The following is a 23,981-nucleotide window of genomic DNA, read 5'->3' on the forward strand; positions in this document are numbered from 1 at the left end:
AAAAAAAAGCATTGAATTATATATATTTTTTAAAGTGTGACAAATGAAAAATCCCCCGAGCTGGTAAAGCCCAGCTGGACAGACAGGAAGGTGTCAGCAGTGACACAACCCACACCAGGTGCAGGGTCAAAACTAAATTGTCTAGAAGTCCTGTCTCCACTGAGGCATCCACACAGCAAGGAGCAGACTCCCCAGAACATTTTACAAGAGAAGGCTAGGTCCCAAGATTGCATCCCAATGCATTAGAATAACACCAGCAAAACAAAAACAGAGAGATTCTGAAGGAAAGCTAAAAACCAAAGTTGTTACCTGCAATTTACCCGCTGCAGACCTTGGGATATGAACTTGTTAACTGAGAAAAGCCAAGTTAGCTCCCTTGCTTACAGATCTTAGGCAAACAGTTTCTTATCTCTCTTATCACAGATGGAATGAAAAAACTATGAAACAAAATGTGAAAAAAAAAAAAAGTCAAATACTTGCATGCATTGGGTTCTCTTATCTGAGTAAGCATCACAAATGGGCAGTAGGCTCAAGACCATTTTTATCTTTTTTCCTCTCTGCAACAGCAAGATTCACAGAGAGACTTCAGGAAATAAGCTTAAAGGCCAAGAAATATTTGTTCTCTCAGAGAAACTGCATCCTCATGCTTTTGCTAATCTTGTTAGGGTGAGGACACGCACGCTGCCTGCCGGAATACATTTCCACTCCAACGAGAAGCAAAGGATGGTTATCCAGGGCTCAGCTGCTTGGAGAGAGGCTGAGCGGCTTTAGCAGCAGAAAGCCTGAGCTCAGAGAGCCGCAGTGCCCGAGGAAATTCTGTATCAGCTGGTGTCAGCTCCTGCAGAGCACCTAACGAGGTGCATCAGTGCAGAAATGGACAGCAAGGGGAACGCTGCAGACCTGCTGCTAGGCTTTGTGGCACCGGCCAGGTCATGCTAAAGACCTGCCAGCCTCTGCCTGTGACCACCATCCTGTGCACACCTGCAAGTGTCACCCCAGTGGTAACAGCCACCGAGGGAGGAGCAGCTTTCAAGACAGCTTTGAGAAAGAACAGGAGTGAAAAAATGATTTAGAAGGATAACCAGGTGAAATTTTTGAAATGAGTAATTGACAAGGCAAAGCGCTGAAAAACTCAAACCTCATTCAAGTCGAGGAGACTTCTTAACCTCTGTCACTTCACAGAATGGGATCCTGGTTGCCAAGGGATTTTCTTTACCTAATAATTCATCTCCTTGCTGCAGACTTATTGTACCTGGGACGTACTGCTAGCTTGAGAATGTCACTGCGTTAGAAAATAGGTAATTTGTTTGTGAATTAAGACAGAGAAATGGTTGCTTTCCACCATCTGTTCTGGACAGCATGCAAACCTTGTACCTTCTTCGTCCACACTTCAGTGGCAGCGTCTTCCTCTGTGAGGAAGCCCTCAACAGTTTGCCAGTGACTCTTTTGGCTCCCTCCTCACATATATTAAACCCTCAGCCAAATGAGGACAGGAAGATGAGCCCTTTCCCCCTGCAAGGCTTTAAAATGCAGTCAGCAGTGAATGGTGCATCTGAAATAGGCTTGGTCAGACCCAGGCAGGTTCCAGACGCAGAAACATTTGCTGCAAGCAATGTTCACTCCAGGCATAAGGTGATGGCAGGACAAGCCAAGAAACAATTTGGCTTAATTAATTTACATCTAATGGTCATAAAACCGAGACACCATACTCCATAAAAATCAAGTGTCATCTTTTCAAATCCTTTAGACTGCTGTGACGCAGTCTTTCTCCTTCTTCGCCACTTAACTCCTGCTGCTGCTTCAGTGATGTATGGGGCCTGCTAAGATGTTTTCTCCTGGCACTGTGGTAAACTTCCCTACCCTGGGAAGGAGCCGATTCCTCTGAGGCCGCATCAAAAGCATCTCCTGTCATCACAAGGGCATTATCCAGTCACATCCCCGTCCCATCTGAGGGTGGAAGGGAGTTTTCTTTGGGGAAAAAGGACATATGATCTCAGCTGCTTCACTTCCATCATTCTGGGAAACGACATAAAGGCTAGGTAAAATCACCAGACTACACGTGACATAAGAACATTACCTGGGTGGTAAAAGAGCGAAATTTTGAACCACTGCAAGCTTACACACAACTGAGAACACTGTTCTATTCCCCTTTTGTTTCTCTGTGTAAAGCAGAGCTGATGAAAGCTCAGTTTCTTCACAGCAAGTGCAGAAGAAACATTGATAATTGTGCGTGCAATTGGGAGCACTATCTGAAGAAAGAAGAAACTGAGCTGCTGGCAGGTGTTAAGGGAAGTTTGCACTCTCCCTGCCTGTGCCAGCTTGAAACATCCCCACATGCTGCTTGACCCGTCTGTTCTCAGATTCCACGAGTCAATCTGCCAACAGCTCTTTGCCCTGTGAATCTGCAACACTCCTTTGAACCTTTGGCAACAGCAAGCCAGAGTTTGGAAACCATTGTCTAAAATGACAAATAAGCACGACTCAGGAAAAAAAAAAAAAATTACCTGATGCATGCATATTTTTAAAACCCTTTCTTCAATTTCCTGTTAAGCAGGTGCCTGGTAAAACAAACAAAATATCCAGCTGAAAATAAAAGTACTGTCTAGGTAACTTTGAAGGAGACTGAGTGATGGAAAAAAGCCCAAACCCTTGGCACACAGAGGGGCTGTTCTTGTGAGTAACCCTACTACAGAGTGAAATAAGAAAAGTAGAAAGGGGATGAAAGTGTCAGTTCTGGCAGGGTGGAGAGGCTCAGAAATAAGCTCCCAAGGCCCAACCTAAAGCTCAGGATGAAATGAATCAAACAGAATACTGAAATCCCCTCTCTGCCACTTCTACAGCACATTCGGCAGCCAGTCAAAGCCGGGTTGGTGAAGTTGCGTATGCCCAATAACAGGACTGACCGAGATAATTCTTTGGAAATAAAAAAGCTGAAGGCCTGAATTTATTCCAGCAACGAGTCTAACTTATTTTATGCATGACCGCTAATATGAGTTTGAAGGACTAAAATTAAACTTTGCTACTTTTAGAAAACCTCTAGTACTTAACTCGCTGTGCATCCTGAGCAGCACAAACACACTGGAGTGCCTGTTGGACTTGGCAGAACAAGCATCCTTCTGAGCTGCAGAAGAAAAAAAGAATGAAGTTAAAAGTGGATTTCTTTTGGACCACGTGTTGTTCTTCAAGTATTTAAAAAATAATTGAAGACTCCCAAACTTTCCTGTGGCACAGCAATTGTCACTACTTTTTACACCACTGACCACATTTGGTTCCTCCAAGGGCTGCACTGGGTGCAAAATTAAGAGATATGCCAGGAAATAAGAAGTGCTTTGCACCACATCGCCATTATTTGTTAACATCTAGTTCTATTTTTGCTTTTCAGCATAACTTTCTGTACACTCACCCGCAGAGACATGGTAGTTTATTCAGCTCTTGTCCTGCAGCTTGCTCCAGCAGCTGCAAGTGAACTATTTCCGCATGTATCTGAATGCTGCCCTGCTTCATCTGGCCTACCAGGAGATCTGAAAGGAGTCAGCTTTGAACAAAGAACCACAAAGAATTCGGTTCTCATTGTTGACAGGACTTTTTATTACAAAGAGTAACAAAGTGCTTTCCATAGGATTCGTTTAGTACAGAGCTTTTAAGAAACGTGGGTTTTGCTTTTTAGACGACAGTTTCAATGGGATGGTTTTTCAGGGCAAACAGGGTCCTCCAAGATTCTCCTTCGGGCAGTTTCTTCTCTGTACACAGTAGTTCAGACATTTATGCATTTGGCAGGTGTGAAACAGTACCAAAGAGTCCATCCTTTAAAAAACAGAGGTTATATAAAAAGCTTTTCATACGTTACACTGACCAACAGAAATTGTAACATTTGTTGTTTGATGCAGATTTAGGGGACAAAATTCCTTCATACAGTCCCTACACCCAGGTGCATCCAGGTACTTTCAGTTCTGATAATCATAAATACCAATATAAACAGACAAAAGTGACCTTTTTTTTTTTTTTTTTTTAAATGAACCTTCTGCTTTTTAGCTAGGGACATTCTTGGAATGCCTGTTGCTCTCCCTGCCTTCAGCTACATTTGGATGGAAGGAAGAACACAGCACAAGGACTGCTCACCCATTTCCTCCTCACTTTTGGCACAGGTTTACAATCAGATTTCTTATCATCCATATAAGCATCACTTCACTGCATTCCATCTTCCACTCTTTGGGTCTGACTGTATCTCAGTCCCCTTTATTCCTTATATCTCCTCTTTCCCTGCAGCTGGCAGGGAGATATAGCAATAGCTTTAAAAATAATAATAGTAAAAAAGACTATGCAAATCCTTATATACAATGGAATGTATGAAACCAAGAAGGCAGACAGTGGAAGGTGAGGGGTATCTTCATGCAAGGCTCGTTTTCTTCATTTTCAGTCAACCTAACTCCATTAAGAGAACCATTCTTCTGAGTTTTAAAAAGTTGAAAAGCTTCTACGAAAGACAACGTTATTACCCACAAGAGAAACAATGTCAAGTATTCACCATACACAACCTCAGTCCAAAAGCTACCTTTCCGTACATCGCAGGTATAGAGACACGAACATGAAAAGAACAACTGAAATGACTCCACGAGCAAAACAGCCCCAGTGATGAAGGCAATAGGAGGTTACATGCATATAAACAATTCCCTCAGCTCGACACTCACACCCGTGGTTCATTGCTCCCCGTTCCCTATGTACAAAGTCACTGCTCCAAAAAACACCACGTGCCGTGCCACAATACAGCGTCTTCACACAAGTGCTACTGCAACGAGGGGATCACGTCGACACTTTCCCACAAGACAAAAGGAACTGGATGAGCTTCTCTGAACAGTAATTTGATTATGGGAAGAAAGGAAGGATTTTATTTTAAATGACAGGATGCTTTTGTAGAATAGCCCTTATACAGGAGAAGAACACACGTAAAACCACCGTTACAGCTATACAAATATGCAAAGGTATAAACAGATGTTCTGCTTTCTAAAGGATTTGAAACAAAAACCAGAGTTTACCCATAGGCACTTGAGTACAGAGCTTCCTGCCGCTGAGTTCAGTGTGTACTCGCTGACTTGCTGTTTGCTTTTGGACTTGCAGCTGCGAATAACAACCCCCTGCACCTAGGAGCACCTTCTGCTGTCAAACACCTCCCTGCCGTCAGCGTGGCTGTTTAACCAGGTGCCATCCAAGCACGCCCCAGGCCTCTTCCCACAGCCATGCAGTCACACCAGTTCGCCAGAGCCTCCCGATCCACAGTCAAGGTCATCAGATCTGGACAGGAGACACGACTCCTCACAACACAGCTACTCATTAGAGCAGAGACATTTCTACAGGTGGCATTCAGGCACCTAAACACTTCAAAGGAGCCAAGTGTCTTAAAGTTCAGAGCACTAAACAGCAGTCAGTACACCAACAGGAAAGTCTGTAAGGACTGGGGCCAAAGGCCCTGGAAGCTGAGCCCAGCAACCAACACGATCCATACTGGCATAAAACCTGCCTTGTGAATCCAGTCGCAGGGCTGGGACCGTAAGGGAGCTACCCTTAACTTCAAAAGTCTTTGGAAAAGACTCAGCATTTTCAACTAAAAACTATCTGTTGTTGATCAGTGCTAATATAAAAATGTTTAGGGGAAAAAAATCAAAACAAAACACTGCAAAAGCTTAAGTAGTTTTCTGTAAATTTCACAGCTGATATTGTATCACTAAATAATGTATAATTTCATTCTGCCATAGATGAAGCCAACTTTGTAATTAAGTTAAAAAGCAATTAAGTTAAAAATTGTACAACAAATGTTAAACTTGTAGCCTATTTAGTAATGATTCTGTCTCATTTTACTATTTTCCTTTAAATGAGCACATTCAACTCACTCTGAAATACTCAATACATCCTTGGCATGGCTCCTAGGGAGCCAGGGAGAATTTTGCACCTACTTTTGAATATATATATATATATTTATATATATATATATATTCATATCCTATTCTCAGATTTGTGTTGCCCATGACACCCACCTGTTGAGGGATTTTTGAAACAGCAAAGATCCCACAGCTTGCTGCAGCTGAGCAAACCAAGCTACCAGGACAACTATGAGAAGTTCCCATGAGTGTTCCCACATCGCCCAATTGAGGAATTCAGAAAAATATTGTTGCCAGCAGCTGGCTTCAAGGACAAGGTCTATGTGACTGCTAATCACACCTGTTTTCTTGCAGGTGGGGTTGTTTTCTTGTAGTTGTTTGTCTGAGTGCTTTTGACCAATAATCTTGTGTGAGACACTGTCCGCCCCTGTTAACTTCACTATAAAAGTTAGGCTATTCAGGCAATAAGATGATCTGACCACACTGGTGTCTGTCGTGCTTTCGGCCGTGCCTCCTGCAACACCCACCTATAGATACATATTTTACAGATACGCATTTTATTGCCTGTTTTGGAAATAAATTGTGCAGGACCCCAGAGGAAGCAGGACCCCTAGCATCGCTGTCTGGAATGGCAAATTCCCAACACCGCAGTTAAAACTACCTGCAAAGTCCATGAATTAGCTAAATATTTGTCTTCAGGAGGTGTGAGGGGAAGAGCAAGATTAAAAAAAAAAAAAAAAGCAGCAGGAGCTGAGTACATTCCCAAAACGGAGGCAGAGCTGCATTAGACCATTTGGCTAAATGGGATTATGATTCCTCCCCAGCCCTAAACAACAGCTAAAGTCTCATGTGAAGTCACCAGCATTAGTATAAAAGCATTTTTCTGGCGTAGTTTGTTTCCTGGAGGAAAACTTGGTATAAACTGTACTGCAGCAGAGGTGCTTTCATGTCAGGAAGCTGTGTCCATCTTCTGAGCGTTTGTCATTGGAGGTTTCTTAGCAAGCCTCCCTCGTGTATATCTACTTTTTCAGCAACAAACTAGCAGATTATGCAGATTCAGAGAACAAACCACACACAGCCCCTCTGGCAATGAAGCAGGACACTCGCATCCAGTGCCCTCTTCAAACCAGACAGGAAGTTTTCACTATGCAGAACAAGAACATTGCAGGGTGGGGGATAAAAAGCCAGTCCTGGGACTAAGGCCCCGAAGGCGTAGAAAAGGGTACATTACTCTGGACACCATTATATGAGGAACGGCTCATTTTTTGCCCTTCAAAGCTGTAGCAGAACTACTGACTTTGCTTTGAATTGATAATTTCAGTTCACCCCCATCCCACACCTCAGAAGTTCAGCAAAACACAATTCAAAGCTTTGCAGCTTTCGATGTGCCACCCATTTACTTGAACTCACAAATCCACCGAGATAGTGACAGCGTTTAAATACATAATCCAACAGGCATCTGTAAAACCTTACTGCTGTACATAAATAATGACAAGGCACAGAACAGCAACTAGTCCAAGAGCTTGTAAGCCAACGAACCAGAGCATGACCCAGAAGAATATAATAATTACGGGTTCTACTATCCGTTCTCCAAAGTACATCCTTGTGAAGCCTATTCTGATAAGGCTTTTGTTTAGTTCCCCGAAGAGAGTCCCCATCTTTTTATAATCATCTATTACGGGTTCTGCGGTGTGGTTTCTTTGTTCTTGTTGGACCTGCGGGGAGAAGACAAAATTAAGGAATATATTGTACAATCAGTTCATATTACCATGATTCATGTGAGCACGGCTCAGCAGTTTATATTTTAATGCATAAACACAGGATATACACACTATAATTTACTCCTTAGATTGAGAAGCTGAAAAGTCTTTGCAGCTTGTGACTTGGGTACAGCGTGGAGAATGAGACTGCCTGGTCTGAACTCGGGGCACGTAAAATAGTGCACAGAAAATAGTGCAAGGTGGGCATGGGAAGACAGACCAAAGTGGTGGTACCAGGAAACACAGCAGAGAGAGAGAAAGCTCTGCAGCATTCCCAAAATGGAAAACGATGGGGCAAGTTCACAGCACGGCAAAAGAACATCTTGAGATGAAGACAGCATGGTTCACAGCAAAAACCATGCGTCAAAGGCGCTGTTTCAACATGTGTATTGTAACTAGATTAGAGAGCCTGAAATCCCCTCTGTAATTCCCCAACGTCCAGAGATGCTTTGCACAAACCCTTACCGCCTGGTGTTTGGGTATGACGGGGCGAGCACACTTTCAAGATGATGAACATGAGTTTGCTAATCCTTCCATTAGGCAGCAATGCAAACACAAACAGCAGCTACTCATCAATATTTCAGTCAGCTGATCAATAAGGCCAACAAATTGCCTGTAAACCCTACATGCAATTAGTCCACTCCTGGATTCCAAGCACATGTGCGTCTTCAATTATGTCTCCACGGATGAAAGCTGCTTGGCGTCCCTGGTTACACGGCACAGTCTCGGTAGGAAACACAAACCCTGCCCACAGCAAGACAAAGTGAATTCCCATTCCCCCAGCAAACCAACCAGTGCCTTTTTTTTTCTAAGCCAAACTTCAGGCCATAATGTGACCAAGTGAAGGTTGGGCAAACCACCACAGCTGCTACTGGGGGAAAAAAAAACAAAAACAAACAACAAAAACCAAACGAAAGCCTGCAGTCCCTCAGCTGTGTGTGCTTGGGTAGTTTCTTATTTGCATATTCATAAAGATTTTGGTTTAAGCTTTGGCACTGAATCCCAGAAAGGGAGGGGTGCAGGAAGCCTGAACAGTAAGGGGTGTTGTATTCAATGTGTGTGTGTTTCTGCAGAGGAGTCTAACCTTGGAGAATCGCGTTTGGTGTTACACACCGACAGCCGCCCACCTCTCCGCTTTTCAGCCTGCTTCTCAAGCACAGGTCATTTTTGCCCCACCTCAGCGGATATGAAACCTCCATTTTTCAGCATTTTGCCCTTAATAGTGCTAATAATTCAAGCAGCTATTAATTTCTCTTCAATTCCAGTGTTTCAACATCAGTCTCTCCAGGAAAGGTAGAGCCTCTTTGGTAAGTAAGCCCAGGCTTGCTGGAGCAGGCTCGGAGTGGCAGGGTGCTTGCTGCCCTAGGAACGAGGCATTTGCACAGCAGCTCTCGTTCCTCTCCTCACAGAGCACTGGGGGACACAGCAGAAGTGCCGCACTATTAGCCTAAGTGGTGAATTGATCGCAACAATTAGGGAAAAGAGAAGGGATGTGTTGGGAAGGAAACATCCATCCTGTGGGACGGAGGAGGAGAGCAGAGAACAGCTCTCAAGTGGTACAGAGACCACGCCTGAGAGAAACATCTCATGCATGCAGAGAAACCACTACATGTGCCAGAGAAGTAGCTTAGGTGTCAAGCTAGCAGCCACTGCAACCGGGAGAGGAAACCCAAACTAACAAGCAAATCCTTTTTGTGGCTGTGGATCGCTGACAGCACTCCTCACCCTGCTGGAAGCCTCCCAGAGTGAGTCGGGGGAGCTCCAGCTCTGCTCCACCCGGACAACCTCTCCTTCCCAAACCAGGGTGGATTTGTGAATCCCCAGAGCACTCACACGAAGCGTGCTTCTCGGCAAGGAGACTGAAAAGGACGTGCTGAGGTACGGTATAAGTGTCAAGACATTTTTCCAAATATTTTACACAGCTTACAAACAACTTTCAGAATGATCATGGGAATTTGCAAAATCTCAAAGCCTACTGCAGCTGATCCATGCTGAGTATGTCTGGCTTCAGGCAACTCAGCAAAAAACAAGTGCAACTGAAAACAGATGATCCACTGCACAACACAGAGGGCACACTTCTCTTCACTACTGCATATTCATTTTACATACTGGACACGGAGGTTTCTTCAGAGGTAGAACTAAAAGAAGACCATCCGGGCAAGCACCAGTAATGTCACAATACCCCAAACTGCTACAAGAGGAAGCGTTAGAAAAGCTTTTACCACTACAGCTAGTTCTTCCCTTACTGATTTTCAGTGAGACAGTACAACTGCATACAGCTATACAGGTGTGCCCGTATCTCTGACCACATCCTCAGAACCAAATATCTTATTTTTTTTCCCCTAAAGTACTTTTCCAAACATTTGTAGATGGTGGCTGCCGTCAGTAGGCACACAGCTCCCTGTTGTCTCAGCTCCCGCTGGACGAAGTCTTGCTGAATCAGCCTGCGGCTAGAGAGACATTGCCACAAAAGAAAAACATCAGAAGAGAGATGTACTGACCAGATCCCTCTCCAACAAAACAGCACAAAGCTTTCCCATTAAAAAGCAAGAGAAAAAAAAAAGTTTCTGTTCCAATGTTGCTGTTTTAAAAACCAACAACCCAGACTTGGCTTCCTAACTTCATTTTTTAAGGATTTTTTTTTGCATATAAAGAGGAAGCAGAGGGAATTTCTTTACTTGCAACAGCTACAGAGAAAGCAAGGATTCAAGGCTTTAGAGAAGCTCTTCCCCTGGTAGCTAACGAGTGGGGGCACCGCCAGACTTTATTTGCCAAACTGCAGGAGGTCAGGGAAGAGATCCACCTCGTCTCCAGTGACCTGCTTGCCTTTCCTCACTGTTTGAAACACAGGAGCAACGAAGAATGCCGGAGGGGCTGTGGGAACAGAAGTGCAACCAGAGATACAGGTGGCTGCACACCCGCAACACCTGCTAACAGAGACAGCAGCACCCAGCGTCTCTCCCCTCCTCACTAAACACCAAGGATTATTCCCGAAGGATAACACAGAATGGCACTGCACCGCTTGAACGGAGCTAAAAGCAAACTATTAGCAATGCCGATTGAATTTGTTTCCTGACCTAATGTTTCTTATCCAACTGCTGTAATGAATTACTGTTTACTGTAATTTAAATTAATTTTAAACCTAAGCGATGTTATTTTAGGCTTAATGGGACCATCAAGCCCCTTAACCAAATTACGTTAGTGTATTTCTTTATACAACGGTACAGCCGCTGCACAGGGCTTCGCTGCCTCAGTTTCCTTCTCATTTTATATTCCCTAAACGCTCTCAAATGAATACTGTGATAATTCTGTTTTCTCCTTTTCAAATGTTCAGTGCTTGGTTTCTGTGTTGGCGTGAAGTTATTTACAATTAAACGCAGAGCTCTCACGTGGAACGAAAGGGGAAGTGCTGGTCACGAGCCCACGGCGCTGTCTGCAACGCCCCGCTTGCTGTCGGCTCTTCAGATTTTGGTGATCTAAAGTAAACCTCCGTGCTCAAAATGAGGTACTTTCAGCTGGAAAGCTGTTGTTGACTGCCTCTCGCAATTTCCTGGCAAGAAGACGGGGCTTGAAGATCCAAGCCTGACGAACCTTACTGCAGGAAGGCTGTAACCAAATTGTACCCAGATGCTAAAGCCAAACGGCTCAGGGCTTTAGATGCTCGAAGGAGAACCCGTTGAACCCCTCCCTGAGGCAGGATGCCAGGAAAGGACCTTTTATTTTTTTTCAGAGTAAAAGTCTCTGAAGAGCCCGCAGAGCAGATGCTGAGCACAAGCTCTGCCAGCCCCCCGTGCAGCGTGCGCTCCCCATTCCCCCAAGCAGTGCCGAAAAACCCTCCCCGTAACGGGACGCGTTGCTGGCCTAGCCTTAGGGCAGCAGAAAAGGTGAAGTCAGCTCAGCCCACTGAACATGCAGAGAAGCACGAGGTCCTCTACGAACATGACCCTCCCCAAAAAAACACCTTCGAAAGGCCTCACCTGCATTCACTAGGAGAGGAGGGTAAATTTAGCACCGAACTTCTCACTGTCCTTTAAGGCACCTCTGAAGCGTAACATGCTCAGGTCTTTTTTCCTCAGTGCCTACCACCGATGACTTGCAGCCTGTATTTCATTGCTTCCTGAGCCCCCGGAGGATGTAGGTCAGGAACAGGTCTGGAAGGGCCATGCGCCTGCCCAACATACCTGGCTTGTTTTTGTGGGGTGCACACGTGTAGAAAAATCCCAAATAACTGACTTGAGTCAAATAAATGGATGAAGCTGGGCAGCCTCTGTCCTGTAGCAGGATGGAGTGGATGAATGTAAGGAATCTATTCCACCTGAAGAATCTTTTTTTTCTTTAATTCAACCACTCTGAAGGTACAACATTCAAAGCAAACCAAGTAACATCCTGCTTCCTATTTCTCACGATTAATGAGCTGAAGAAGTCCTAAGAGCCTTCTGTTGCTCGGACACCTTGAAAAATTCCCACCTGCACTCGACTAAGCAACACCACCAGGCTGAGTCCAACTCTGTCAGCTCCTCGCTGCTTGCATCGGCTGCCCAAAAGAGCATTACACAGACGTGAGCTCCCACAATGGAAGGGAAAGAAGCCTAATGGACCGGGCACGTAATTGCCCTCCATGTGCTGTGGATGTAAACGGTTTGTGAAATAGCTCGTACAGTTTGGAAACATGCTGCTGGGCTGGTGGGGAAGAAGTAAAAGAGAGGGAAGGAGGAAAAAGGTATCCATCAAGTTCACCTCAAACACAAAGCAGCCGTGTCTCCAAACCGTTTCTAACACGCCTCAGATCATAACCGGTCACATTTACTGTTATAAAAGAAAAAGAGAGGGCATGTTTCAGACAATTATTTCCATGTGAGATAGGAAAGAACCCCTTTGGAATTTGGTAACAAATGTGTTTAGCAGCATCTAAACGAAACACTAAGAATCTGTAATCAATAAACTTGCTCTCATATATACACCTGCATTTTTTTTTTAATATAAAAAGTTTCTTCTGCAGCATTTAAGTTCTCACGATCTATTTTCCTCCACTTGTGTCTATTTTTACTGCAGGCAACAGGTGTTGTGTCTGACAGCTGAAGCCCACACGTACTTCAGTGTCAAAAAAGCCACTAAGACATGGCTTTGGCAACATGCGTACCTCCCAAAAAATACTCCTCTAGTTTTGAAAGCTGGACACTGAGGCACAGAAAAGACACCTTCACAAAGTCATCTCCTTCCAGAGACTGCAAACTAAAACTGAAAATACTTCGAGCTCAATCTTACTCAAAAATATGAGAAGAAAGCAAGCAGATGACAGAGGCTATGCCAGACGAAACCACAAGCTCCCTTTCCCTCCAAAACAAGAGCCCAGCTTCTGCGCTCTTAAAGGTGAAATTTGCCCAAGAATGGCAAATAAATTTCCAGTAAAGTTTCTTTTTTTTTCCTTCCTTCCTTCCTCTTCTATTGTAGCGGGAAGAAAACTGCATCCCTGCATGATACTCACTCGCACGTAACTAATGTTTAGTGTGTGACCTTGTAACTACGTGGTAAAAACATCTTGACACGCAGCCAGCAGACTATTAAGAAAACACACTTCATTTAAACTGTCTGGAGAACATCAGCCCAGGCTCATTTCTCCAGGTTAATTTTAATCCAATATGTAAATATTAAAATATTAATAGATTAGAAAACGAGGGGGGGGAAAAAAAAAGTCATAAATCACTTCCAAATGAAAAACAAGGCAGTGGAAAAACTAAGTTCAATGTGTTCCTAGGGTGGAGGGAGGGGGGAATGCAACAAACATAGAGGAAATCTTAATACTAGAACTACTTCACAACAGCTATCGATAGCAGTAGCATCCTGTAACTGGGAGTTTCAATGAAAACTTGCAGAATGAAGATTGGGTTAACGTCGGTGTCACAGCAAGAACCTAGACACCATTTACGACATAGAAACAAGATGTTTCTATAGAAACAAGCAACAACAGAAGAGAAGCAAGAGCGATGTATTAGCTCCCCCACTATTTCGGCAGCAAACGTGAGAGTGCTGCAGCCAAGCACGGGTACGGGAGGCCAGAGGAGAGGCTGCCTCCCTCCCCTGGCACGGGACGCTGCTGCCTGCCCGTGTCCTCCCCTCGGCTGCACAAGGCGCTCCTCCTGTTGTCCCCGTGACCCCATCCCAGCTGTGCCCTGATTTCTCCCAGGGACCAGACCAAAAGGCATTTCCAACCATCTCTGCCTTGCCCCTAGCAGCAATGTCCACAGGATTTTGCTTTATCGAGATTTCCCCGCTCAAAGCGGTCTGCTCGAGCCAGCAGAAGGGTTGCAGCCCGCTGTACGGTCAGCCTGGTATGAATCCTCTGGCTTGTGAGCTGCAGCAATGGTTATAGTATTTCCTCCTAGGGAGGAGACACTTCAGTTTGCTTCTTTCTCCAGAATACTTTTGCTTCTGACAAAGTAGGACCTCCATACTATTAAAGCAGAGCATGCTATGCTACCTCGTGCAGGTGCTACAAGTACATCTGAAGGCTTGTTTTTTCTTAAAACGCTACCAATGCTCAGAAAACCCAATAATGATCTTTAGAAAGCTATTACTGTGTAGTTATGAACCTCTGCAATAGAGTTAAGTCTCTAGGAGATCCAGAACAAATTTTGGAATAAGCCCTTCCTGCCAGGTATTGCTATTTTCAGTTTGGAAACAAATCCCAAGGAGGGCAAGCAGGAAAAGCCTACAATTTTCATCTCACCTTGGTGCAGAATAAATTAGAAGTAAGTTTCTACCCTTTGGCACCACGGTTGCCATGCATACAAGTTTACTTAAAAACGTTCCTGTCCCCTGCTGACTTGTGACTGAAACTCAGTAGTTCCAGGCAATATAGTACAGATCTCTGGTGCAGTCAGTGTGCTACAGGAGAATGAAACATTTCTACCACAGAGACCATGATGCTGTTGAAAGCACCCTCCAATTTTGTCACGTCTGATTCTTTCCATCCTGGAGAAATACTAGGGATGCAGTATACTGGAAACTTACTCAAAAAGTTCAGGACTTGAAAACTTTCAGCTAATATATCCATACATATTCAACACAATTCTTGATGGGCAACACCAATTTTTTTTAATAATAATTCTTCTAAAGCTGAATCCATCTATTAAAAGGTAAAATACTCCATTTACAGAGATAAATGCTGTTCAAAATAATAAAGCAACCCAAAAAGTCAGAAACACAGGTTAATAAAAGGATGACTGTAAGCTAATTTAGCTATGTGTGAATACACACATTGCATACTAGCTCCACATTTAGATACCATCTAGGAGGATGGTTTGCTTAGCTGTCTGACAACACTTGGGATTCTGTTTATCTTCAGCCAGCTCAAGGTGGAAATCTTAGCTTCAGTGAAGCAAACCTGGAATTTTGCCATTGCCCTCAACTTAAACAGATTACAAGAGGGTAAACCCATTACAGCCTAGACAGAACATTCTCAGTACAGGTTTATCTATGAGGAAAAAAGAAAAAAGATGTATATATTCACGGAATTTCTTTCTCCTGCAAAACAGTTTGATGACAGAAGGCTACTGAAAACAAAACTGGTCTGGTGTGAGCTGAGCAGAGATTTCGCGCTTGCCCCTGGAAGTCTCCTGAGCCCTACCTTTACCAGCATCAGCTACAGCTGACAGTTCACAGAGTCATAGCAGGTCAGCCACCCTCATTCACCCCACTTTTAAAGCACGAGAATTTACCTGCACTGAAAGCCAACACAGGTTGGCTTCCAAGTCCCTATAAACGCTTTAGGCACTGTGACTGCTGCTAACGCTACCTCACCTCCTACCGTAAAGTCCCTAACACGGGACTTTTGCCTCACCTTTTGTTATCACACATCACCGTTTATTTCACCTTTCTACTCCCATTTCGTGGCTTAACCTGATAACATTTACCATATTGTCACACCAGCAGTGTAATAAAAGAATGGTGGAAGAAAACAACCCTGGCTCCGCAGCGCTTCAAAGTTTAATCATTCTCATCTTTGCATGCAAACCTACCAAGAATATTAATCGCATTATCGTCTGGTTCAGCTTTTAATCTAATCGCTGAAGCAGGTAACTCTACAGCCTACTGCAGTAATGAATTTCATAGGCCATGTACGACATTTAGTAACACACCCTTTTAGTCTTTTAAAAACGAACCTCTCACTAACTTCATTAGGCAGGTCCTTGCTGTCCTTACCGTAATAAGCTTCAATACAATATTACAGCCAGAGGGTTTGGCACTTCATAAATAGACTTCCTAGAGACTATTCTCATAAAAAAAAAAAAAAAAAGAGACTGCATATAGTATTATTTATGTCCTGCTAATCAGGAAGGGATTATTTTAGAACTGTACCAGTAGGTAGAGTCTTACATAAAGTGAGTTCATTTGGGAGGAAACGGGGAAAAAATAGTACCAGCCCCAGGTCATCACTTAAAAAACTCTCATAAAAGGCCAAAGAATTTGCTCTCGTCTACTTCTTTACTTTAAGAGCACCTTGGCCTTTCTGCTTTTTCTGGTTTTCTTGAAGCCCAAGTTTGCAGCAGGTCTTGCTACTGCTAACTCCAGATTCTCCTTCCCCATATACACATAAAAATAAAATACTCATATTGACAAGTTATGATTACTTTTACTATTATATAGTATATTCCCATGGCTATATATGTTTTCATCTAGTTCATTATCTATTTTTAAGTGAAGGCAATTGATATTCCTGATTTCTAAATCAAGTTTATCATTTGTCCCAGTGCTGGCACCCCAGTATGCAGGAAAAAAAAACACAGCACCACACACTCTTAACAACAGTGGCACACTTCCAGTAAACGGAAAGCATTTCCTCTCTTTTCCTCCCAGCCTATTTAAAAGCTCTGCCTGGCCATCCACATGCGATGCCTCAACTTAGGGGAGAGTTGGCTGCTCGAGCGGTGCCTTCGCCAAGCTCATTTCGAAACACTTTTAGCAGCAGGGCAAGTGGTTCTCCAGCCTGGATGGCCTCCTGCTGCACTGCTCCTGCAGCCACACCAATGTGCCTGGAGACTCCCCGGCTTCACGAGGGGCCAAGGCCTGGAGGAGTGACAGCTGAGACCAACCTGAGGGTGGCTTTGGTGATGGGACAGCCCCGGAGCCGGGCAGCGCTTCGCACTCACCTCCTGATGCATCCTGCTCACAGCTGCGCCTCTCAGCGCGTCCTGCCCAGCCCCACGTCCAGGTGCCCTCCTGCTCTGCCCTCTTTGCCAGGGAAGGGAGCAGAAAGGTGCACAGGCTTACGGGGACGGCCACCGAGGAAAACCACTCACCGAGATAAAGCTCTCCTTGTGTCCACCAGAAGCGGAGTGCTTCTGGTGTCCACCAGAAGCGGAGTGCTTCTGGCCATCAGTGCCACCATGGTTTCAAATGCTAAGCTATTTCTAGCCGTGAAAAGGCTCCTTTCTGGTTCAATGCAGACAGGGCTAGCCCATACAGGCTTCCAGCACAAGTAACTGTGGAATTAAAGAAATCTGCCTGAAAGTTAGCTCAGGATGCACTCCGGCAGCTCTGCTCGCCCCGCTCCAATTACCGGCGATAACGCATTTCTCTCCCTTGGCTATTCTCGAGGGGTTTAGAGCAGCTCATTCCAATTAAGCATTAAAAATAGAAAAGCAAACACGAACGTCAATAAAGGTGCGCTGAGAGCAGCGACCTGCAGCCAGGGGCCGAGCCCTGCCCTAGGGGCCAGCAGGGGCTCCAGGCAGGGGGACACCCCCAGAGCGAGCCCAGCGGGGGCCCCGGGGCAGGGTGTGTGTGTCGGGGGGTGGCTGTGGGTGTGGGTCCTAGCCCCCCGTAGCCCCCCGCACCCCCAGCCCTGCCACCACCGACCTGCTCCGCTGGGCACCGCCGGTGCCGGGCGGGCTCCGCCGCCTCCCGCTCGCACTCCCCGGGCGGCGGCGGCAGCAGCTCGGCCGCCGAGCCCATGGCTCCTCGGGGCGGCGGTGGCCGAGCAGCAGCAGCAGCAGCAGCAAGACGAGGAGGAGGAGGAGGAGGAGGAAGGCGGTGCTTCCTCCCGCAGCGCCGAGCGGAGCCGCCCGCTCCCGGCTCCTCCTCGCCGCGGGGCGGAGCCGGGGCTGAGCCTGGGCCTGGGCTCCCCACGGGCTGGGGCTGTGTGGCTGCGGTCTCGACCCCAACCCCGACCCCAGCCCAAACCCTAATCCCGGTCCCAGCCCCGTCCCGCCTGAGACAAGCGGGATTCCCACCCGCAGCCCGGCCCCGCTGGGTTTCGGCAGGCAGGCGGGCAGCTGAGGTGCCAGCGCGACCTGTGACTGTGGGAATGGGGCGTTCATCCCAATTCTGTACGCCTTTCCGGCCCTTGGGTGTGGAGCCTGCTGCTGCTTGTGAGGAATCCCACCTGCTGCTTGCTTTTCCTGCCGTTACTGCTGGGCAATGAGCAGCGGCAGCTGTGGTCAACCCCAAACCACCACGGGGAACCGCTCGGCCTGCTGCGGTGCAGTCACACCTTCAGGCGACCGCCGGGTGTGTTTCTCACAGACACGGACCCGAACACGCACCGAGCCGATTGCCAGCGCCCTGGGTTGGGCTGGCGGCCTCTGGCCACCACAAACCTCGGCAGGTTTGTGGGTGGTGAGCTGTGCGTTCAGCAGAAGCTGTGCAAACACTGCTACGACCTGCACAACTTTAATAACCTCAAAGAAACCTGTTCCCCATAAAAAATACTCTTACAAAAGGCAATGCCATGAGCACCTTACGTTCTCTGGCTCTTATAAAGTGAAAGGGTAGCTTCTGGAAGATAACGCCTTTACCCTGCATGTCAAATAGACAACATATCTCCTCAGAGAGGTCCTCTTGAATGAGTCTTTGTCATTTGGGGTCAGTAAGGAGAGTCAGAGCCTCATGACAGAGTCTGTAATTAGCGGGGTTTCTGGAATAATGGGTGCTTGCAGTAGGAAGAAGACTGAGTGCTGTGGCTTTGCTCAGGGCTGGGACAGGCCGGTCACAGCGGCCTGTCTGAAACACCGCTCTGCACCACAAAATGTGGGAACAGCTGGAGCGAGTCAGGCTAAAGCTCCCTCTAGCCAGGTCTGTGCTCTCTAACTGTATCCAGCACCAGGTGCTTGGGCAAGAGCAGCAGACACTGCAGCGATACCTCAGGAGAGTTTTCTGCTGGCTTCCAGTGATCGGGGGTCTGGGGCTGCCTGAACCCAGGTGCCTTGTTGGGAGCGAGGGCAGTATTTCAGTGGAGGGATCAAAGGCCACTGAGAACCAGTTTGAGGCCTCTTAATACTGGATTGAAAGGCCATAGCTGTGTAATACGGATGTGAGACATCTTACTGCTCAAACAGGTCAAAATCTGGCACAGGCCTTATGCCAGAGCACGTACGGTGTGTCATCTGTCTCAGCTGGCATAAAACTAGCACGAACACCTAAAGCCAGCCTCAAACTGGGCCTCATACACCAGCTGATTCAGCAGCTACACAACTCTTGTGTGCCTGCATCTGCTCCAGACAAAGCTGGGCCTTTGGGGTTATTTTTAACAGAAAATAACCCCAGGAAGGGGCCTCAGATAGTACTGGGACAAGAACCAGGGAATGTGCTGAGCTCTTACCTGCCTGCAACCTGACATTTATTACCAGCAACAACTCATCTAGCTTTTCTAATAAGTATGTGGTTAAGGAGTCCTGAAAGAAAAAGACTATTTTTTCTCTTTATATGCATCTAACAGATCAAACTGACTTCAGTATGAGATTCACTCAGACAGCTGAGTGCACAGTTTAATCCTGAATCTTTCCATATTCCAGAGTTCATCTAAATACTAAAAGGCTTGGAAAAAACAGAGGTTCTTTAAACCTCTGGTAATGGAAACTTTTGTCATAACTGCGAAGGGGTCAATGTGGTTTAGTACAGCGTAATGGATTTACTGATGAATGAAACATTTCAAACTCTCTGATGGGTTTTATCTACTTTATATTCCAGATGTTAATATAAGTAAATTCTCTAAACTCTCAGACAATTTGTCCAGTATGACCGTGCAGCTTATGGTGGTCATTGTAGCTCTTATATGGATTTTTGAAGTAAAGCTGTTTAAAATCTGTAATTTCCCTAGATCCTTCAAGCAAATTAAGAAATACAAGAAATGCCTTTTCCAATACTGGCAACAAAGTGGACTGGGAGAATTTGTAATTCAAAACATGAAAATATATTAGAGTATACTGAATAAAAAGGAAATGAAACAATTAATTTGGTTCCTTTTTCTTCTGCATGTAATGACAAAATGACATTGAAGATCAGCCCCCATTAGCAATCCCTATTCTCCGATAGTTGATATATATCATGCAATCTCATCTGAGGGCCAAAGCAAAACACATATGGGCTCATATATGGGGGCTCAGAAAGGGGAAAACAAAGCAGTAAGGGAGAAGATCTATTAGAAGAGGTCACCCGGAGCACTCCCAGGTTCTGAAGGGTGGTTTTCTGCTGTACCTTTGCAAATGCATTCAGCAGTCTTTTTTTATTTTTATTTTTATTTTTATTTTTATTTTTATTTTTATTTTATTTTTATTTTATTTTTATTATTTTTTATGTTCCAAGTGAATTCTGCCATTTCCCTTGAATATTATTTCACAGTATAAAAAAAAAATCTAACAGATGTCTCCTCCCTTAGTATCAAATGTAAAATTTCCCTTTTTTATTTAATTCTGTTAACTTAGGTTCATTTAGCATCCTTGATGATGAGCCTGATTTTCTGCACAGTCTGCTTGCACAAACCGTACTTACCTCCACTAACCCTACTGATCTAAGCAAAATCAAGGCTCCATTTTGCATACCCACAGGGTTACTGGGTAACCCCGGTGCAACTTTAACCATAACTAACTGACCTTAATTTTGCTTACTTCAGTCACGTTGTTTTTTCTCAATTTATAACCTTTCTTCTTGGTTACCATTTGAAAAGAGGGATTTGATTTTTTTTCCTGCCATGAACCTTCTCTAAGCATTCACTACTCCACTAAAGCTCAAAGCAGGCCAAACAGTGCTTTGAAAATGTATAGGCCGTCCAGATTTATAGCAGTGTATTTATTCCTGTATGTACCACAGGGCACTTGAAGCATGAGTCCAATTTTCTACTTGCTGCCACTCACAAAGCTCTTGTGCTTCCCGCAGTTCTCTCTTGTCACACAACCCGTTTCTTTTTGCAGCCCTTTTTGCTGTGTTCAACAGCAATAAAATTATTCTCTCAATTCATCTCTAAGTTGAGGTAAGCCTGACGGGTTGCTAATGGGATGCCTCATGCTTACAGCACAAACCCATTTGTATGCCACCCCACTTTCACGAGTCCCACCCTGCCGCACCCTTCCTTGTCCACCCTGGTGGCCCGCCACCCTTCCACACCTCTTCCTGCTGTGCAGCAGACACTTCTCTGGGTGGAAATATATGGGCTGAGTGTAACACAGGGCTTGTGATCATTCCTGGCCTAGTCCCATGAACTGCTCAAACTAAACCAGGCTGGTGCTTTGAGTCACGGGCACAGAAACAAAAGGCTCAAGACTTCTGGCGTGAGAGAGGGGAGAGGGAAGCTCTGGTGCTGAGCACTTTGCAGCACGGATCCGTGACCTTGTCCCCAACCTTTAATTACGCTTCCCCTCCTCCACGAGAATCCTCCACGAATCTCTGTGTTTACGTGAAACGTGATTATTATTTTGAGGGCAAGCATCTTTAGGCTATGGGCAGTTCTTATGGGCTTGTAATGTAAAATGTGTTAGGCTAAAATGAAGAGCCACGCTTTCCTCAGTGTTGCACCTTGTGTGGTTTTTGGAGTGCAAGCAAGGACAGGCCAGAATATTAGGGTACTGTACCGGGTGTGTGTGCCTGTGTTAAATCTCATGTGTGCAAATTAATTATGGTTTTAAGTGTTTTTGAGTCTATAAAACAGCAACAGAAAGAACAAGGGGATGCTAGGCACGTGGCAGCAGGAAAGGTCTTTTTGTTAAAACTGGGGAAGATTGTTAATGCCTGATGCAAATTCCTAGTATCTAAGCAAGCAGAAGGAGCTGTGGTAACCAGATATTCTTAAAGAAATAGCAATTAATTTATAAAAACACTAAGCAGACAAGATAAAATGAAGAGGAATGGCCTGATGACTAACTGAGGAGGCTTCCAGGCACCCCAGAGCGGGCAGATCAACAGACACCAGGAGAAAGGCTGACCAGAAAACACACAATTTGTGTTTTGTTTTTAGCTTGGCTGGGCCTTTTTTTTCTCTGCCTGCAGTAGATGGTATTTTATTTTCTGACAATAGCAGCCTGTGAGAAGGCTCTGTGTGCATGTGTGTAAGACTCGAGCTATGCCTGATGAGTCAGGGCTATGCTTGGTGATGACTTCAGTTTACATGGCCCCAATTTCATTTTCCGTAACTAATTTAACATAACTAAAAATCAGATAAACTTCATCCAAGTGAGTTGGAAAAGGCTTAAAAAGGCCTATGTGATGTGCTTTAAAATAAATAAATTAAAAAACAATCTTTTTTTTTTTTTTTTAACAAAGCCTAGTTATTTGAAGCTCTCACATACTCTTATGCTTCAGGGATGGGAGTAATAAATTAGGATCTTTATCTTACAGTAATTTAAAGTTTCCAGTAGAATTATGTGAATAATTCATAATGGAAAATTTATCTGATGAATTTTACCTCTCTCCTTTGCTAACTGTCCCCAAGCATAGCAAGTTTTCCTCATATGTGTTTGTATTAAAAAAAAAAATATTTGTTCAGTCATTCATTTAAATAAAGTTCTGGGTCTGCAGCTCACCCGTGAACAAACCCCTGTGAATACCTGATAGTTATCTTGTGAGATAGGAAGGTCGAGCAGGGTACGTTCATCTGACTGGGGTGGCTTGCATAGTGCGTACCCAAGTCCCCCAGGGGGGACAGGCTGCAGCGCTGTGGGGTCTCTCCTGCCTTGGGTGCTGGCGTTTCCTTCCCAGGGGAATCCCAGGGGTGTAAAAAGGGGAATTGATAAGAAGCTCCTCTGGTCAGCCTGAGAATGGACCTGGGAAGTGATCTGCATCCCAGTTGCACCACTGACTACTGGAATAAGATTTCTGTTATGAAAGGTACAGATTGTGAACTCAGTGGCTGTTTGTGGGGTGTATGCCAAAATAGCTGCCTAACATTTGTCTGGCATAACGCTGCAGTACCCCTGGAAAGACACGGTCAAAGAATGTTTAGACATCACAGGATGCGAATAATCTCACACGAGGATTTTAAAAAATGGCCAGAGATGTTTGTTAAAATTCCCGGGAATGCCTATTCATACATTTGGGCACATAAGTAACCTTTGAGCCTGGTTATGGGGGCACCTAAATAACCTCTGAATCTGGTTAAAAGCAGTACGAACCATCAGCCTTTGAAATTCTCCTGCTGTTTCTAAGCCCTAGCTATATTTCAATATGACCGAACCAGTCACTTCCTAAGGCTCAAGTTATAACACTTAACTCAAGGGCAAGAAGAAATGATTACGGATCAAGCCTTTAATAATTCAAACTACAGAGAGAACCAAAAATTCAGATTTCTCTGCTGGAATGAAAAGACAAGGCAGAACAATGCTGCAGAGACCTGTTGTGATGGGAGGCTATACTTTAACTAAATGGCATGACTGAATTAACGCTGCCCCAGCCTGCGTTCAGAGTAAACCAAAGCCCACTGTATGATTAACTCCTTTGTACTTTAGTATGGGTAAGGGAGACTGCAAATGTAAGCATCTGGTGCTTTCCACAATTTAATTAAAGAGATGCAAAGAAGTTGCTATTGCCACTACAGTTGCTCCTCAGGGCAACAAAAGACAAACACAGTAAGTGGGAAAGGAGAAACTCAGAAATATAAAGGAAAAAGAAACAAAAACAACAAAATAGCAACAAAGAAATCCCAAATAATTGAGTTTTTCATGGCTGTCAAGCCTTCTGTTCCTCATCTCCTGAGCAAACTGGCTTAAATATTATCTATTCCGACACTGAGAATACTGCATGAATTCTGCTTTGAAATGCCCACTATTTTCTTACTTTGTTTTTCCTTCCATGTTGGTGTCTGGGAGCTAGTATAAAAGTTTACCATGGACTTACAACAGAGAAACAGCTATTAAGTATTTAAGAGCAACTGAGAAATCATGATTCAGCTTCACTAGAGGTTGTACTTATATGCAATGAAATAATTACCATACCCAAATAACTGATCTTCTAATTATCAATAGCTGGTGTAGTTCATGAAAAAAAACAACTGAGCCCTTCTAGCTTGTAAAATACCCCAGGATTTTTTGCCTTCTCAATTTATTTTATTATTATTATTATTTTTTTTGTACTTCAGGGGAGA

The 23,981-nt window shown here is 44.7% G+C and overlaps 1 protein-coding gene across 2 annotated transcripts in view; it reads right to left on the bottom strand.

Moving 5' to 3' along the window:
• Positions 1-3,564: 3,564 nt before the first annotated feature.
• FAM241A (family with sequence similarity 241 member A) overlaps positions 3,565-23,981 on the bottom strand; it is a 271,707-nt gene continuing 251,290 nt past the window's right edge. For both annotated transcript variants that reach the window (XM_038178404.2, XM_072036912.1), the window contains exon 4: positions 3,565-7,588. In XM_038178404.2, coding sequence (XP_038034332.2) covers positions 7,343-7,588 — 246 coding nt within the window. In that variant the 3' untranslated portion in view covers positions 3,565-7,342. The remainder of the gene's footprint in view (positions 7,589-23,981) is intronic.

Source organism: Anas platyrhynchos, chromosome 4, assembly GCF_047663525.1.
Source record: "Anas platyrhynchos isolate ZD024472 breed Pekin duck chromosome 4, IASCAAS_PekinDuck_T2T, whole genome shotgun sequence".
In the NCBI taxonomy this organism is placed as follows: domain Eukaryota; kingdom Metazoa; phylum Chordata; class Aves; order Anseriformes; family Anatidae; genus Anas; species Anas platyrhynchos.